Genomic DNA, 19,781 nt, shown 5'->3' with positions numbered 1-19,781 from the left:
GTTGCTGGAGTTTGACGAAGTCGCGTCAGAAATCCGAAACGCCAACACGAAGTACGGTAAGCACCTTCCGCCGTTACCGCGGTGTTTTAGCAGTGCTCCGGAAGTTGAATACTTGCCACCGATAGCACGGCATTCTGAAGACGGTGATTGTGTGGCACCTAGTGTTTTGGGCAATAACGTGCAACAAACAACCACGGCCATCAACCAGCTGCCACCGGACGTCCTGGAGGTCAAGAGCGTGATTCAGACAGAAGAATATGAGAAGGCAGTTCAAAGCACGGCCATAGACGAAGCAAAAAGTGACGGTGATTGTGTGGCGCCTAGTCTTTTGACCAATAACGTGCAACAAACAACAACGGCGAACAACCAGCTGCTGTCGGACGTAGATTGTGAGCCGGACGTCCTAGAAGTCTAGAGCTTGATTCAGTCAGAAGATATTGCAGAGGAGGCAGTTCAAAGCATGGCTATAGACGTAACAAAAAGTGATGGCGACGAGATCGAACCGTCAGCGACCTCGGCCACGGTAAAGTCAGCAGCAGCAGCAGCAGAACAACCGCTGCAAGATCGTCGCAGGCCGTCCATCACCTCCAGATTGGGGAACCGACTCCTCAAGGTCGGCAGATTGTTGTTCTGCTGTTGTTGTCGTCCGAATAATAATGATTAGAGTGGTACCCTGGTACCGCGATGTGGCTCATCCGCGTTTTCGAGCACCCTTGTGCCTCGTCGCATTTTTTTTTTACATTTTTCTTTTAGTTTTGTACCGACGTCCGTCGTTTTCCGCCGGCAACCTTTTAGTTGGCCCTCGCGATTTTTGTTTTTATGTTTTTCCGCTTACCATTCCTGCGGGTATCTAAATACATTAAGATGTATTCAATATATATATATATATTATATTATTATATTTTTTTTTTTTTTTTGAATATTATATCATACATATTATATTACCATGTATGTATTCAGTATTTCTTTGTGTAAAAATATGTTTCATACTGTTAATTTGAAAAATAAAAATTTGTTATTTACAGAACACTTGTTTATTCAATTGACTGGTCTATGTATTATATAAAACAATAAAATACGACGATTCTAATAATCTATTAAATAATACCTAAAATATTTAATTTAAATACGATAGCAGAATAATTGTAGAAAATTTAAAAAAAATATAGAATGAAAACAAAATTGTGCTCATATTTTATTGATATTTATGACATAAACCATTATAGTTAGTTTCGATATGAGTGTTAATATAATACAATACATAACATAAAGGTGAAATACGAGCAGTAAAAATAATAAAATGTAATCCCTTATGGCTTGTATTGTATTATTCGTACATACTTTGTTATGATATTACATGATATTGTATATTATGTTATTCGCAGTAGTTCTTTTAACAAGGAATAGGTATTCATTTCTTGGAAATACTCGTACTTGTAAAATGTTAACTATTTACTAGCAAAATCTAACACATACGTAGTTATACAATTCAACTATATATTATAAATTGCTCTTATTTTTTTCACAATATGTTTTTAGTGAAACTATCATTCATTATTGTATTTTTTTATTCAGACGTTTTAAAATAATTTACATTTGATTCAAAAGGTCGTAGTATTATAAATATTGATTATGTAATAACTTAACTTGTTAATGTAAAATTGTATATACACAATTAATTTAATTATTTTTATATATAATAATGATTAAGTTAATTGAAAGTATATCGACCCTTTTTATAGCACTTTTATAAGACAGCGATTTAATGCATAAATTTAATTTATTACATATTTATTTTGTTAATCACAGTAGAATCTCAATGATTCAGAGACAGACAGGGCCCAATTACTTCTGGTTATCAAAAATGTGATGTAGTTATTATTGAATTATTGCTGCTATTTCACTGCACTTTTAGAATTACCATGCTATTTAATAATACATTTATTGATTACAGAAAAAATCATTATTATCATTTTAACTTTTATAATGTTTTTAAATATAATTAGGTATTTAGGTACATAGAAAGCATTTACATGCAATTTAAACACATTTTAATTTTTAATGAATAGCATGATTCAGTTGTTTTTATTTCATTTAATGTAGTATACATTAAAAACATATTTAAACGTTTTTATATCATAATATTATACTCGTTCAAATGTCAAATTAATGTTCAATAAATATAATCTAAAATATGATAAAATATACGCACATCCGCCGTATAGAATTTATTATGTAATTAATGTTTGTAAAAATATTTTGAAGAAATCATAAGGTAAACTAATTAAATTAAAACTATTTTATAGTAATGATTTTTAACAAAAAAAAAAAACCATAACTTAAAACACCTTCGATTTGGAATTCCATATTTCCATATATAATATTTTAGATGGAACGAATAGAACGATCAGGAAATAATTCATGTTATACAAATGTGAATTGGTTATGTTATCATAGAAATCGTATCCCACCACGAAATCCTTATTACACTTGTCTACATTCTACAATATTAATTGCATTCTATAATACATTAAGACACTCTGAGGTATAAGATACTATTATATTCAATAACTTTCGAATAATAATATAAGGGTAAGTAAATCTATTATATATACGAGTATGTCGTTCTTGGTGTGTGTAAGTCTTTTAATTTGTTTAGTGCTAAACAATCAAACCTGTATATAACGCAAACAGGTCAATTATTGCAAGTATTGCTACCTATATTTAAACAAGTCACATAGTTGATAATTAATGATAGTGACGAGGTTTGAATTTCAATCTAGTATTTCTTCATGACAATTGTGCAGCAGCTTATTTATACATATCATTATGATATTTTATGATACCTTCGCGTTTTTTATGTTTAGTAAAGCAATAAATACATACAGGTTAGGATGAGTTTTTTTTTATCTAGTCATATTGTTTCAGGTACCTAACATATTTTATCTAGTTTCAATTCTTACAGACTAAAAACAAAGAATTCACAATTCAAAATCAACGGAAATTTGTAAGACATTATTTTGTAATTTTGTTGTAATTCATAAATGTACAACTGCAGAGACTTTAATTTTTCACCTAATTTATTTTATATTTTTATTTTTTAGTTATAATACCTACCTATATAATTTTTCAAAATATTTTGGATCTTATTACTCTTTTTTTCGATTGTTTGAATGATACACTTTTTATAAGTAGTGGCAAAAAATCTCTAAAATGTAATACAAGAATCTCTTTAACTTATAAGTTGATATTACAGCAATTAACAAATATCAAAAATACGCACAGTTCACATCTAAAACCTACATTTGTATTATAACCTTTAAACGTTAAAAATGTCTATGGCTTGAACATTTAATGAATGATTCCAAGTATACATTGTTACTGAATTTAAAAAAAAACGTAGATCAAAGAACCAGAGATATATTTTATGATGGAATGAAGTTGAAATTTTAACGAAATTGTATATCTAAATGTACAATAACGATTTATCCTCAAATAATTTGTTTTTATTTTTAGTTTATTTTTGTAGAAACTTTAAACATTCCACTAATCATTGTCATTTAACTTATAATGTTCTAAAATATACAATTCAGTTTCATAATATTTACGACACCTAATCAGGTTTGACAATTTAATACAATGTTTCCAAGGGTTCTCGTAAAAATCTCAAACATACATGATATGCATAGTTTTATAAACATTTCAAGTTCAAATGTTGATGTAATTGGATATTGAATAAAAAAAAAAACGTTTTTAGTAATTTTTTTATATGAGATGTACCTAAATCAAACACTTTTATTTGTAGGCACTTGTAACAAGTATATTGAGAGTTTATTAAAATTAAATACCTATTATGCAAGTTAAATTTTTAAGATACTCATATTCATTTAAAGCTATATTTCTTCATGCTGTAATTCAACAGTAAGCCGTTATATTGACTTATAATTTTATAACAGCTAGTAATATTATATGAAATAATAAAACATTATTATCTTATGCAATATACGATTATTTTTTTGGGGGGGAAATACGTATAGTTAAACGTACTGAATAACTATAAAAAAAATTATTAATTACGGATGGCTATGTAAATATAATATAAAATATCTTCATAAATTTAGGCCGAATGTCTTGGAATCGTTTTTTTATACAACAATTTATCATTGAATTCAAATTTAACAGTGACCTTTTCAATGACAATTGAGTATATTCGACACCTACAGCGACTTAGCTGGTTACTTTCTACGTTATTTTTCAACAGTTTCCATTAGTTACTCATTATTTATTGCGTCTGTTTATTTTACACGTATAATTGTAAGTGTGTAATTTTTGTCATAGAAATAATTAATAAAATCATACAACACCAATATAATATGAGTAGATGTATAAAGATCATCTTAAAAATAGTGTATAATATGTATGTCGATAGAAAATAACCATAAATCATAGTTTACACATAATAATGTTTTACAAGCTTAAACATTTTGTAATACCTATACTATTCAATTTAACCAATTTAACAATAACCTTGGTCATTATATATAAGTAAATAATATATGACATAGGAATATTATAATATATTATATTATATTATATTTTATCACTAATAATTATACTTTTTTTAAATTTAATACAAACTTAAAATACTGAAGTTAACATAGTTGACATCAAAAATAATTGTTTTTCCCTAAACATTACACCCTTGCAACAATTTAAATTATTAATATAAATATATGATTAATAAACCTTAATTTTAATTTATAAGATTATATTATTTAAAAAAAAAATGATATATATTTATTTTCGGCCTGAATATTATTATATCCGTGCATATTTGAATTTTGTAATACCTACAGTATATCGTAATAAGTACCTAAATACATAACATGCACTGCTGTCCGTTTTAATGTTATATAGCCGATTTCAAATGCCATATACAGAACGATGTATTGACCCCAACAATAATTACCGACGCGTCACGGCAAAAAAGAATGATGTGATAGCGGTATCATATTATATACGCGTATACCTGCCTTAAACGAGTACTTTGGATGCGACTCTCGTGCGTGAACGTTGGCAGGAATTCTTTCTCCGTATAATATAATGCGGTGCAAATAACACCGGCACCGGAAGGGGTTTCGCGGGTGGGAAGGGTGGTCGGGTGAAAGAAGATAGATAACACGACTCCCGGAACACAACGGGCTCCTTGAATATTTCGAATGCAATCCGGTAGTTTATCATTTCTAGGAGGGGGCGGGTGTGGCATATAGATGATAAAAAAAAAGTAAAATAAAAAATTGGTAGAGGCGCCCCGTTTTTCTCCTCTGCATTGTCGGGGATGGGCGAATAAATCTCCAGGATCAAAAACGCGCTTGCGCGGCCCGGCGACGACCCGAACGTGATAAAGTGCCCCGAAGGCTTTTATTTTATCTTAAATTTCTCGAGACGCAGTTTCTCTCTATCCTTGCGCGTATAATATATATATATACAACAGCTAGTGGTGGTATATATATATATATATATAATATATATGTGTATTATACACGCTGCAGTACGTCCGCTCTTGTCCTCTACCCGTCTTTTTCGATCTCTCACCCCCTCACGCGCCGTCCCGTCCATCTATCTTTTACTCGAATTCTTTCTATCTCTGTGTTTATTTATAATACACGACGGCTGCAGCGAGAGGACTATAGGGGTAAAAATGGCTCTATACCCGTTTGTCTGGGCTGTCTGTACTGGCTGGCCACCGGTTTTTATATTGTTTTATTGCCCCCCGATACTGTAACGATCCCTTTGGTCCTCTTCGTAGGAAAAAAAAAACAAGTAGGAAAAGAGACGGAAGGTAAAAAATTATTGCGCACGGACTCAGAGTTATGGAGGGCAATTTCGGATGCGTCCGAGTTCCGGTGTAGGACGACCTCTGCGTTCGAGTAACCCTGCAGCTGTATATGGACCTTTTTAGGCTCTCGATTTAATATTTATGTGCTCTGTTGGCAGATTTGTGTTGGTAAATGTCCGTTTTATCCCGTGCCCTATTGTATATGGTATGTCTTTTACGTGATGAAGTTTATACAAATAATATACCACTGCGAAATTTAATATTTATTTGACAGTATAACTGCACAACGATAGTAAATTCGCAAGTGATCACATTGACAGGTGATGCATGTTTAATTTTAAACACATAACAATATTTTATAATAAATTATAAGATAATCTTTTTATCGGCATACAAACGATATTATATACATAGTAGGCAGAATAAATAAAACTAAAAGTAAAAACAATTTTTATCCTAAACATTTATTTAAAAAATGTGTTTTTCCTTTAATACTGTAAGTTATTGGTGTGAATGAACACAAATACATCATAAAAACTATAACATTGAATCTTGTTTAATAACATTTTTATTATAGATAGGAATTCGTATGCAATTGAATTTAAGTCCATATAATTTGATATTACATTTTAAAGTGAACATTGTAGAAACTTTTAGTGGTATTTTTTTTAAAATATTGTCTATTTATTATTTGAGAATAAAGCTTTTATTGACATCGGTCAATGAATATATTAAATTAAATAATATAAATTATACTAAAATTTATAATAGTTATGTCTGAAATTTTTATTAATTTAATACATTTAATTACTAACTGTTATTTAACCATATTGGTTTAGGGAGTATTTTAAGTTATGCTGCTTACACGATGCCCCTATTAAATGAACTATAATACATTTTTATAGTACATATAGACATATAGTAGTATATGTTTACTGATTTAAATTAATTATGTTAGTCTCTAATAATATACAAGTAATAAATAACGATATTATTTTGTTTTAAATTATTGTTAATAACTATTGAGTAATTGTTCATTTAATGATATAAATAATGTATTATGTACATTGTGCAATGAACTTATTGTATCCAGGATTCAGGACTCCAAAATAATCATCTCAAAATCAATTAATAAATAATATGTAAATAATATGTAGGTACAAATACGTAACTTATTTTCTTTAAATTTACATTAGTAAACATCTCGATATATCAACCTTATAGCTAATATTCTATGTATAATAGTAAATTAGGTACTATAATATTATATAATATAAGTTATCACTTACCAAGGAGGAGTCAAGAGTGTTTAAATTTAAGTTTAATGTTTTAATCATTGTAAATTATTGGTTTATTTTAGCCTTTAGCTTTAGAAGTATTCAATCATTATAATTTAAAGGAGATAAATGGCACTATACCTACTTACCAAGTCAACTAAATGTATTTGTTATAAATTCCGTTGCCTTTTATATAGATTATAAAACACACTACATGATATTTAAGGATATACAAATAAAAAATAAAATATAACAGTTTAAAACAATTTTCTATGCATCTATTACCAACAATATTGTTTATGAAAACAATAACAATATTGTTTTTTTTTTCAATGCATACATTGCGTATTGCAATATGAATATTATGGAAACGTAAATTAGATTTCAGTAACTTAAACGTGTTCTGTTATAATAATAACAAATTAATGTAAATATAGTTGAGTGTTCTCAATTTGTGGTATAATATTATTATGCCACAGGAATTTTTGTTTACAACTGCTGTACTACGATCGCACGGTATAATTTAAATAATCTATACGGACATTTCACATTAGCCGCATACGAATTACATCGGTGTGTTCCAAATCGTTTTAGACCGACTCTATTGCGGCGGGTGCTTGGCATGAATAAATGTACAAAAGTGGTAATAAATTAAGATTTATTTCTCAGAGCCATAAAATATACACTTCGTTTAATCCTGTAGCAGGTATCTTTACGCCGCGGCGATTGTATCGATCTTAAAATATTATTTGACTTTCTATGCGGTTTGTAACGCATTAAAAAGCTCGGATAAAATATTACCATCACTGCCGGGGAGAAAAAAAATAATGTACGAACTAACTTCTTTTCACGTGAGCATGGCGTAATATTAACCGTGGTTGGGGCGTGGGATTTATTCGGCAGAAGATGTATCGCGTGCCTACAGTGTGCTCTTACTGTAGCACCACACGATTAATATGTGCGGCGAGGACGACCCAAAAGCTAAATCCTTAGCAAATCCATTCGGAACATATTTGATGGGATTAATCGCTTCAGAGGTTCCCAACCTTGTTTGACTCCCCTAAGGCATCGAGCAAAAGTATAATTTTCTGAAAATCCGGAGACACCCTACATCGTGTATTTATATTCATATTTTATGAAAACCTGCGGTATTCTTTAGAGGGGTACCTATAACCAAATATAATATTATCCAAACATATTATTATACCCACACGCTATGTATATTTCTGGTAATCATTTTCATTTTAAATTACGAAAAATATCTATATTCACTCTCAATTCAAGTTCTCTGCATCCTGATTGGGAACCTATGGTTTATGAGGATGCTATATTAATGCATTTGTTGTCTTCGTCTTACAGACGTACGAAATAGCAAATTTTTGTTCACTAGTATCAATGGTGTGCTGTTAGTTTTTATATTAGATTGAATTGACCTATTATCAAACTTTTAAGTAAGATTATCTGTGCTTAATCGTTGGCGAATTTTTGATATTTTGATTTTCAAGCTAGACATGGGTATGTGAAATACTACAGATTAAAAATGCTCATATCTTGCTTGAAAATTAAAATATCGAACAAAATTCAAAGATTAGGGATGGTCTCCACGGATCTTACCTATAAAAGTTTAATAATAGGTCAATGCACACTCATATCATGACTAACAGTATACTATTGAAACTAGTGAAATTTTCCATGTCGTAAATGTGTTAGACGAAGACGGGGAAATACATATGGGTAGTGTCCTCTTAATGCAATGTGTACAATACACGTAAGACTATTGCCGTGATCATACCATATAATATAACCCTACAATAAATGCGCATTTTTGTTTATATATATAGCAAGTAAAATATTATTATGAAACCGATCCGTGATTTTTTCCCCGTTTTTCCCCGGGTCGGCGTGTATCTATATAATAATATATCGTATAATATAATAATATATATATTATGTGTGGCGTGTATCTGCGGGATTTTCGGTGGAAATGTAATTATTATTATTTCCCGTTGACGGGCTTTGCCGATAAGAGGATAAAGGTCATTGGGCGTTGCGGCGACAGCGGACATGGGAAGTCGGGAAATAGGCGGCGGCGGGGAAGAAAAGAAACCCATAAATAAATACGAGGAAAAAAGCCAAACTGGAATCAAGATGAAGGGCAGAGAGCCGGCGAAACGTGGCCCGGTCCAATATATCAGCGCCTGCAATGCGGGATTTCAAAGCCTAGTTGATTTATATCGCAAAAGTTGAACTTTTCGAACAGGACTTTCGATATATCTTCCGGGGCTTTTTTTTTAATGTTTTTCGCTCTGTTCGGTTACGATACGATGCTTATTTATATAATATATTATATATATTATGTTTATAATAATAATATAACGAGTGCGGCCGATAACGCAACTGCAGAAGCGACGCGACACGCACGCACTTATTGTGCAGTTATGTTCTTACATTAATAATATATTTCAGTCATTATACACAGCCGGTGCATCTGCAAAATTTTAGTATTTTAAATTTTAGAGCGAATTATAAAAAGTACGATATCGTTCGAAAAAATAGTCAAATATCTTGTAAACATATGTTTATACATACGTGTTTGTATTACATAATAATAATTTGAGCCAGGATTGCAATTACACTTAAAAACATATTTAACTAATATGACTCTAGTAGTAAACTCTTTTTGATGTAGAGTCTAAAGAGTGTAGCCTATATATATATAAATATCTCAGTTGCAAGTTTGTTTTCGCAACATTATTACTATACAACAGAAGTAGGTTAAAATAGTCAAAATGTTTTAAACATTAACAAACTTACAACTATGAAAATCCGTCTGTAGTTCAGATACTGAATCTACTCAGATTGTGTATATTTTATATTTTGAAAAATCAGAATAAAAAAAATATATGGTATTGTAATATTTTTTTTTTCTAAAAATGTATTCATACCAACAGTTGACTGACTATAGAAATGATTATGGTTGGAAATTGCATGAATTGAGAAGAATAAATTAATTTATGACGATATAACTGTGAAGTAAAATGGTTTATGGTAATTTAAATTTAGATTTAATGTTATCTCAAATTAAAGTTCATATCCTAGAACGAAAACCTATTATCTAGTCGAATAGATTTAATTACTAACAATTTAGTGCGGAGTACTTCGTCAAAACATAAAATATATTGTTTGGTTAATGAACTTAGTTGCTCATAATATGTTACTAGCTGTTATAGATTATATTATATTATGCATATCGTTTAGATTCTAAATATCATATTAATATATTATGGCTATGCTTGGTTGATAAAGTTTTTTCAAATTTGTTACACTTTTTAAAAACAATAATTATCCAAAAACTATTGTGTTGACATTTTTAAAGAAGTATTAAAAAAAAATTAATTTCCTAGATCAAACGACGCATTGGGCACGTCTCTAGTCTAGACGAATCATATTTTTTTAATATGATAAAAAACATTATACTTTAAATTCCAATGGAAAAACGACAATAATTGTAGTACTAATAATACTACGTCAACACTGTACAGTTATGACAAACATCAGCCATTCGGTCCAGTCAATAAAACGTGGACGAATCTCTGCATTATTGCATTATAATATATTTAATATGTGTACTTTGTTGTGAATATATTTTGTGTTTTGTAATTTTTCCAAACGAGTTTGAAATTATATCATCAAAATCGGAATCGGTTCGTCGGGATTACGAATACACCAATACAAATAGTAATTTTTCATATTTTTCGATTGGAATATACCGAAATAGTTATTTATACACGTGTTAAGCCGACCACCGTGATTAATCGAGTTGGATTCAACTATTCTTGCGGTCTTAATTTCGGCCGTTTGTGACAATAAATCATAACGGCCGTGTAACTTGTTCAACACTTGTGTCCCTTGCGTCCATCGTTTTTCACGCACGGCGGACCATTATAATTCACTCTAAATCGTTACTATTTTAGAATATATCATTTAATTAGAAACTGGTTTTTTTTTCATTATTATTATTAATGGCGATCGACCACTATTTTAGCCTCGCATCATGTAATATACACTAGTATACAGTATAATAATATATTATTTGGTCGGATTGGTTCAATATTTATTGCTGATTTGGGATTGTACGGGTATATACAATATAGATGCTGAGAAATAGGTGAAATATTTTTGGCACTTCTATGTACGATATTTGTTTTCCATTGGACACATTTTGTCGGTCAGCTTGTACAAGTTAGCCTACTATACGCAGTATAATATAAAATTTGTCCTGGAAGCCAGTTCAAATGCGAAAACCCGTAATTTTAAAATGAATAATTCATTAAAAGTATAAGCAACCGACCGAAAACAAAACACGGAGATGCACCATCAATAAAATTTCAAATGCGCCACTCCGATGAACCGTAAACTATGTCGTACAATGTACACCGATAAAATTAAATCGTGATTCGAAAATGTTTTCGAAGGGACAGCATAATCGGAAAACTATAAATGGATGTATGCAAGCAAAAAATTGTTCAAAGATATTGAATTATTATAAAATATGTGTTACGTAATTTAAGTTTATATTTAGTTAAGTTTTCATTGAATTATCATTAAAACTTCACAATTCCGAATCAATTTGTTTACTTATGATACGAAAATATTATGTATGTAAACAAAAGAATAATTATATTATTTTATGTATGTTTAAATTTTGCTTTAGAGAAAGTTAAAAAAACACTATAGTACTCAAATGCATTGGTTCGTTGGTAAAAACTAAAACCGATAAACCGATTGATGATAATTTTATATTTATTTATCAAATTACTTCAACTGAAAAGTTAAAAATTTGATTTTGTATGATATAATTTTGATACATTGTGCATGTTCACAAATTGGAAAGTACCTACCTACTACCTAGGTACTTTGAATTTATGACTTAAATAATATTAAATAATAAAAGTTACACTTCCGAAATTAAAAACTAAGTCAAAACTAAAAATGTATTTTAAATATTAGTTAATTTTTCAAATGTATAAAACTATATAAATCATTTTTAAATTATAGGTAGATGTACTAAAATAAACTATATACCATACTTCATAGTGAAACACAACTCAATTGTATAGATCAAATATTTTATCTTCTTTATACCTACACTTAATACGAATCGAAAAATCCTAAAATCGAAACATTCCAAATTGTATAGTAATTTATACGAAAGAATGAGGCTTTAAAAATTTAAAGATCATGAAAGTCTCAATATCATTAAGAATCACTAAAACTATAACGGATTCATATAATATAAAAAAACAAATAAAAAAAAACAAGGAATTCGATTCTGCTACTTATAGCTGGTTTAAAGTTTAGCTCGTCATCATTGAGTAAGTAGATAACCATGCTCACTGTATTGGATGTGTACAATTTGAATTAAATAATAAATCACTGTCTACGAAACATGAATCTAAATAAAGGATACTCATATTTCTAAGGATAGTTTAGATTACAGATTATATATAAATTAAAACTTATAATCTCTTTATTCTGTAAATCCAATTATTTTTAATTTTGTATTACACTCTTAGCATTATATATTAAAATAGACAGTTGTAAAAATTGTATTAAATTATGAGCTACCTACATTTAATAACTTTCAAATGTTTGTGATTTATACATTTTGTCAATATTTGAACACCAAATGCTTATACATAAAACAAAATTGTAACTAAGTATTTGTAATATTTTTAAGTTACATAAACTGTTATTAAACTACTATTAAATTGTAAATATTTTTGACAGAAAAATATAAATATTAAAATAAAAATATTTAACGCATAATGTATTATTATATGTATAGTTACATCTACATTTTACAATTTTACATATTATGTAAATAGTTTATCGTATGGATCATAATACAATAATTATTATAATTCTCAGTTCAAATAATATTAGCTATTATGAAGTGAGATTTAAGTTTACTAGTCTAGTGAATGCGCTTATGAACTGCATGTACGTACGAACCAACGCGATTCAAAGTTTATAATCCGAGAATTGTTTAATATAAGTTTATTTATTAGTCAACGATTTATAGATTTTTTTATTATGCATACATTATTAAAATCTGAAAGTTGGTTTTTTTTTCAGAGTCAACTACAATTGCTTTTAAATTTAATGACGCGCACACTTTAAATGTACTAACTAAGATTTATTCATTTTTAAGCCACTCATTATTCATTATGCAATGGTGAATATATAGAATAGAATAACATTTTTCTTCGTGTTTTTTCTATAGAAAATTGCTTTTATAATGCTCATGTTGTACGCAAAGAACATGTTTCAAAACACACACAAATTATATGCAACTATAGGGAAAGATAAAACTGGAATAATAAAATATAAAAACAAAATCATGTTCTTTATTCAATCCATTAAACGGGTTTTAATTTGAAAATTAATAAATCTTTTGGATGATTTAAAACAAAAACGGTATGACTCTCTTTTTTCTACAAAATGTTTAGAATTATTAATGTAACATCAAATCGCTATGGCATTATTCGAAATTAAGTACGATTCGATGTTTAGCGGGGCTATATTATAATATCATATACGTATTATGTACATAAATGCTGTACAAATTATTCGGTATTAATGTAACGCGTTTAATTTCGCATAAAACTGTTGATATTCGCACACGTGTCCTGGGCACATGTAAACGTGCCCGAGGATGTTTTTTACGACCTATTCCAGAGGGGGGCGGATTGTTGTAAAACTAACCAAAACGGATGAGGGATTATATCATGAACTTTGGTTCCAATTTTACTTTCGGAGACACGGCGAGTAGGAAAAAAAGTAACACAGCATAAAAAGCTTTACGAGTATAAAATATAGCGCTCAACCAGAGGGGAAAAAATAATGCTCGAACGTTTTGTTGATAAACTTATAAGTAAACTCACTTTGCATTGTTACATGTTATTATATATATTATAATGTAAAGTTTTCTAGGAAAAGAAAAAATAAACATGTAAAGCAGGCACCAAACTTTTTAATATCCAAAAGTGTGTGTGTGTGGGTGTGGGTGTGGGTGTGTGGGTGTGTGTGGGTATATGTGAGTAAGGATCCCTCAAGGCTCTCGAAAACTCCGGTCATAAATAATCCCTTCAAAGTTGCGCGTTGCCATTGGGTCCCAATGTAACGATAACTCATTGTTATCTCTTGACCTGGGCCCGTCCACCATTATCATTCCTCTTTTCGGTCAGCCTCTGCGCTAACTTCAGCGAGAACTTGAGAGAAGTCTTATTATATACGAACGTTAATATTATTATTACTATTACTATTATTATCATCTCGGGGGGGCTCTCCAGCCTGCGGAGGTGGTCCGTGACGATAATATTATGGCCCCTCTTCAAATCGAACCCCCAGAGATGAACGACACTTTCATTTCGTTGTATATTATTACCGCATTTTTGGTATTATAGTGGTATAAGAATAATATTACTCTGTAGGTTTATATGAAAATATTTATATATAGGTAGGTACAATACATTTTTCTTCACGAAATTTCCCATAATAATTTACGATTCCCGTTCCCCGTCACTTTCCATAAAAAATATATTCCTATTTTCTCAATTTCATCGGTCGATATATCACTTAACACCTCTCATGACGTATTTTTTAGAATAAATTGTTATCCATCCATAACACTATGTGAATATATGATGTATAGGTATATGTGTATTTACAAAACTATAAATCAATGGTTAGACATAATAATCAAAGATCGAAATGCGTAGATACGGTTTCCGGTTGTTTTTCATCGTGATTGAAACGGTAAAGCTTAAAAACCAATTCTATTAAGACACGCTATCTATATGTCAATGTGTCACTCGAAAACACTTTTTATAATTAACATAAAACTAGTGTAATTGGATAGTTTATAATATTTCTGTTTACGAAATCAGGTCATCAAAAATTGTTTTTAAATTCAATGCTTAAATTTGACCGACTAAACAACCAATTCCTCGTTTTTTATGCACAAAAGTGATAATTTTATAATTTAGGTATTTACGACGTACTCAAGTTGTTTAATTTCCCAGCACTAATTCAATAAAATATTTGAACTGATGGTTGTGTATATAGTTTTTCTCAAACTTGTTTATAGGCACCTGAATGTTCACATATTTATTATATTTACGGTAAGACTCATACTCAGCAAGACACTGAATATTTTATATCTTTTTGTTCGACGAGTAGAAAATTAATCTCTCAAAAAATGTTGCTGTTAAAAGATACAAAATATTAATATTATAAAAATACTCGTTTTATTATTTAAATATATCGCTGACACACACATAACATAATACATATTACAATACTAACACTGCGTTATATTTCTTTAGGATCATTTTGAAACCTACAAGACAAAATATTACAAGTTGGGCTGTCCGACAAAATACCAAGTGTAGTATAACATATATAAAAGCGTTGTATACGACTGCCAACAGACCACTGTCCCATGTAACTTGCAATTTTACCTACAAATCTGGAAAGAAAAATTACAGTGACTTTTCCCTAGAGTATAGAATTTTATCGAAAAGATGAGTGTGTGGCCACGGGTTCAAATTATGTTTAGTTAGCTGACATTTTGGAAGTGCAACGTAAAATCTTACAAAAAAAAAAGTAAATAGGAACGTACTTACCTGTATGTCCTTAATCCAGGTACTTAGTAGTTTGAAAGCAAATAGTTGCACTTTAAGTTTTTCCTAGCAGACCAGGTATTTAAATCAGAATTATTCTATTACAGATAACGACATTTTCTTAAAATAATATAGCTTGTTGTTAACCCCCAACCTGTGTAATGGTAGTCGCAATAACTATTCTATTCAGTTGACCGAATAATCTAATGGGTATAAGCACCACTATGCAATGCGTATATTATAATAAATGTATAAATCGTATAATTCACCAAAATAGGTGATTCGCGTCGGTTGAAATTATATTCGTTCATAGTCGTCTAGGAGAAAAACGAGTGGGTGTATAGTCCCGCCGTCGTCGAATGTTATATGGTCGATGGCTTTAGAAATTGAATGTTCTCGCCGCCAGGACGTGTTTTTTTTCTTGATGTTTTACCGTCGTCTGGTCGCGTATTGTTATTTTTAACGTGACCGAGACCAAACGTTTATTATAATACGCATATATTGTAAAATATACGAAAACAACGTCCGAACGTCCATTATTTTATCATTATATTGTGAAGAGAAGAGGACGCTTCGTCGGAAACAAAAAGGGAAATGACAAAAAAAAAAAACAGATTATGCCATGGGCTAGCATAGCGTATACACATATGTATGCATATTGCATATATTTTATCGTGCACATTAATACCTATTTATAAATGTAGTATACCAGGAGTGCCAAAAATCCACGAAAAACTAGCGGCACACTAGTGTTCTACATCATTGCCTAATATCTTTAACGGTGGGAAAACGAACGATATATCTATGTACCTATATTGTACCTATTGTAATACAATTGTAGGACAGTAAATATGTATACCTAGTTACTATTTAGACAGACGTAACTACATATTTTTACCGTAGGCTTGGAATAAAGATATTGTATAATGTTCGGTGAATTGTTTCTATAAAAAAGTTCTAGGTATTGATTCTATAAAGCCAACTTAAAACGTTAATTTAAAATCACGTTAAAAGAGATTGACTATACCGTATATCAAAACAAATCTTGTACACCTCATTTCAAAACAATTTTAGTTTTAGGAAAATCGTGTTTATTTAAAGTCAATTAACAATTGTCTCCTGAAGAAAAGTAAATAAAATCTCCGTATGGAACCCACGGTATTCGCAATAGATACCAATAATCTAAGCAGCATTATACTGCACGCAGGTTTATGTCATATATGATATTATGCACACACACACACACACACATACACATACATAATACATATTATTATATTACTATATAGAAAATCTCAACATAAATCTCGGGGCAGAGTCGCTGGCACGGTCGCCGCCGTCGCCTGAGCTGACGTGATTTCCCTTGCGCGATCGCTCATCCCGCGTGGTTATTTATTTTCGACTGGTGCCGCCGTGGCGCACAAGTGTGTGTGTGTGTGTGTGTGTGTGTGTGTGTGTGTGTGTGTGTGTGTGTGTGTGTGTGTTAGTATCGAGTATTTGAGCATAAGCATGCATGCGTGCGTGTGTGTGTGTGTGTCACGGCAACGTTCCAAGATTAATTGCGTGTCGACCGCCATGTCTTTTTTGCCTCAGCCATTAATTTATGGCCGAAAGAGGTGTGCGACGCTTGTGCGCGAGTATAATAATAATAATAATAATAATAAATACTCACACATATTTCTATATATAATATCAGAATAATAAACGTACATAAATATATATATATAGGTATGTAATAATATATGTTATGCGAGTCAGGAGTCTGTGTTACAGGTGGTGTACCGTGTACACCAATATACGCGACGATGGTATAATATTAATAAAAAAAATAAAATAATAATACTATTATTATTAAACATTTTGGTGAGCGGCTCGTGTTTGGCTGCAGCAGGTCGAACGTCGTGGACAAAATACCCTCCTCTAGCTGCAGTCGTATAACAGCGGCGGCGAGACTGCAGCTGCAGCTGGACCGACGCTAACAATAGGCGGACTGCAGCCGCCGATGCCGAAAATTCACGATGAGGAGATACACATAGATGATAATTCTTTTTCTACTCGTACCTATATCGTCGCGAACCTCCTCGAGTTCTCCGAAATGTATTCGAACGTTCGAGTCGCCGGACGAGAAAAATCTCGACGATTTGTTTCTCTGCTGCAGGTACACAGCAGTATAACGCTATAGTTGTAATCTTATGTAATAGACACGTACACGTAAAGCGTGTGGTATACCAGCTTATACCACCTAGAGGTACAATAATATGCCATTTTGCGCTTAGCGAGGAACACGACATCTTCTTTCTACCACATTTGATAGTAACATTATTAATTATCATAATAAATGTATATTATTTAATCGTGAGTGTAATGAGTCAGTCTATATAGGTCATAATATAATACATCATTGTTTCAAAAACGATATAGCTGGTCAGATTTTAGTGACCGTGCGTAACCAAGTGTCACTCAGCAATATATGTTTGGTGTGGTCAGGAAGTATATAAAATAATTTTATGGTAGGGTCATGTGTGTGCTCGAGGAAAATCACACACACACACACACACACACACACACACACACACACACACACACACACATAATTTAGCATCTATGTATTTTGTATATATATATTTCATTATTATTTCATTATGAAGGTACTTACACACATAATCGGTAAACCGATGCCAATAACCGATATACATATAATATATTAATATACGAACGCAGCCACGCCCGTTTGCGGTTACGCGTCTTCGGCACACGCGACCGCCGCTGCAGCGATGGCGTGGCGGAAGATTATCCGGGTGCGGCTGCTGACGGCAAAACAATATAGGCAATACGTTATTCTTATTACTATACTATATTTTATTTAGTATAATACACGTTCTTTTCGTATCAACCTATATTTTATGAAAAAACATTCACACCAGGCGGGCAAACACTGCAGGGTTGGAAGACATGTCTCGCGTATATTTACTGCAAAACAATGAGTTGCTGATGTATCACATACACACACGCGCGCGCGCATACACGCGGTATTATATGCCACATACAAAAAATAATAAAAAAAACATAAAACAATAGTCACAATTTTATCTACATTATATGAAATAATACAAGGTTACAACAACAACGGATATATTGTAAACTATATTTTAGTATACTCGCCGGCTTAGGTTGGCATCTTGCAGTCACACATAATGTTTATACATTATACGTAGGCAGCTATAGTGTGTCGGGAAGATATGACAGTTTACATTTGAATGCTTCAGATCTCTGGAAACCTAACTTATAGTCATAGGCACACATCGCAGGGGGGGAGGCAGAAGGGCTTAACCTCCCAAATAACTCATTAACCCCTTCAAAAACATAGAGTTTTTAGGCATGTGGGATAGATGAGAGTGGGGGACTCACATTGATGTTAAAAATGTACCACTAAAATTGTGAATGGATTTTGCGCCTATGAGTATAGCCCTTTTATACATATATATATAATATATATATATATATAAAGTATGATATTATGACTGTGTATTTAATATTTATGTACATTGCACACGTATAGTCCTACGCTATAATATTATTACATTTGTTACATTCTAGACATTATAAATTATACACACTACACGCACTATAAAATTGAACAACACAAAATACGCACACACTGTCCAGTTTTCGATTCTGTCCAAATTATTATTTATTATTAAAATGCACAGTTCGGCAGTCACCCCTCGTCAACACAGGCGAACACAATTGCACAATCATGAATTTATGAATTATTAACAGTCTCATCTTCCGTAAATAAAGTTCAATTCATATAGTAAAGTACATACTATTTAAAATATATTAATAATTATCCTAGACATTTTAGCCCCTATAGGTACACCGATCGAGTCTTATTAATTTAGTCTCAACGAAGATTAAAAAAAACTTCTTACACAAGTTCTCAAACTCCCATCATTGCCACGGGAAACTTATATAGGA

General features: G+C 31.1%; 1 protein-coding gene across 1 annotated transcript; it reads left to right on the top strand.

The window, feature by feature from the left end:
- The first annotated feature begins 454 nt into the window (after window positions 1–454).
- Window positions 455–815, top strand: LOC111041076. The gene has a single exon (XM_022325227.1). The coding sequence runs from the start codon at window positions 461–463 to the stop codon at window positions 662–664; it is 204 nt and encodes a 67-aa protein (XP_022180919.1). The 5' UTR covers window positions 455–460; the 3' UTR covers window positions 665–815.
- The last annotated feature ends 18,966 nt before the right edge of the window (window positions 816–19,781 follow it).

The sequence above is a fragment of the Myzus persicae genome, unplaced genomic scaffold, assembly GCF_001856785.1.
Source record: "Myzus persicae strain clone G006 unplaced genomic scaffold, MPER_G0061.0, whole genome shotgun sequence".
In the NCBI taxonomy this organism is placed as follows: domain Eukaryota; kingdom Metazoa; phylum Arthropoda; class Insecta; order Hemiptera; family Aphididae; genus Myzus; species Myzus persicae.
Note: the sequence above shows the minus strand (reverse complement) of the source record. Positions and strands in the feature narration are given on the sequence as shown.

Bases quoted from the DNA above. Each gene is read 5' to 3' on its own strand.
- LOC111041076 (XM_022325227.1), top strand. From the start codon at position 461: ATGGCTATAGACGTAACAAAAAGTGATGGCGACGAGATCGAACCGTCA.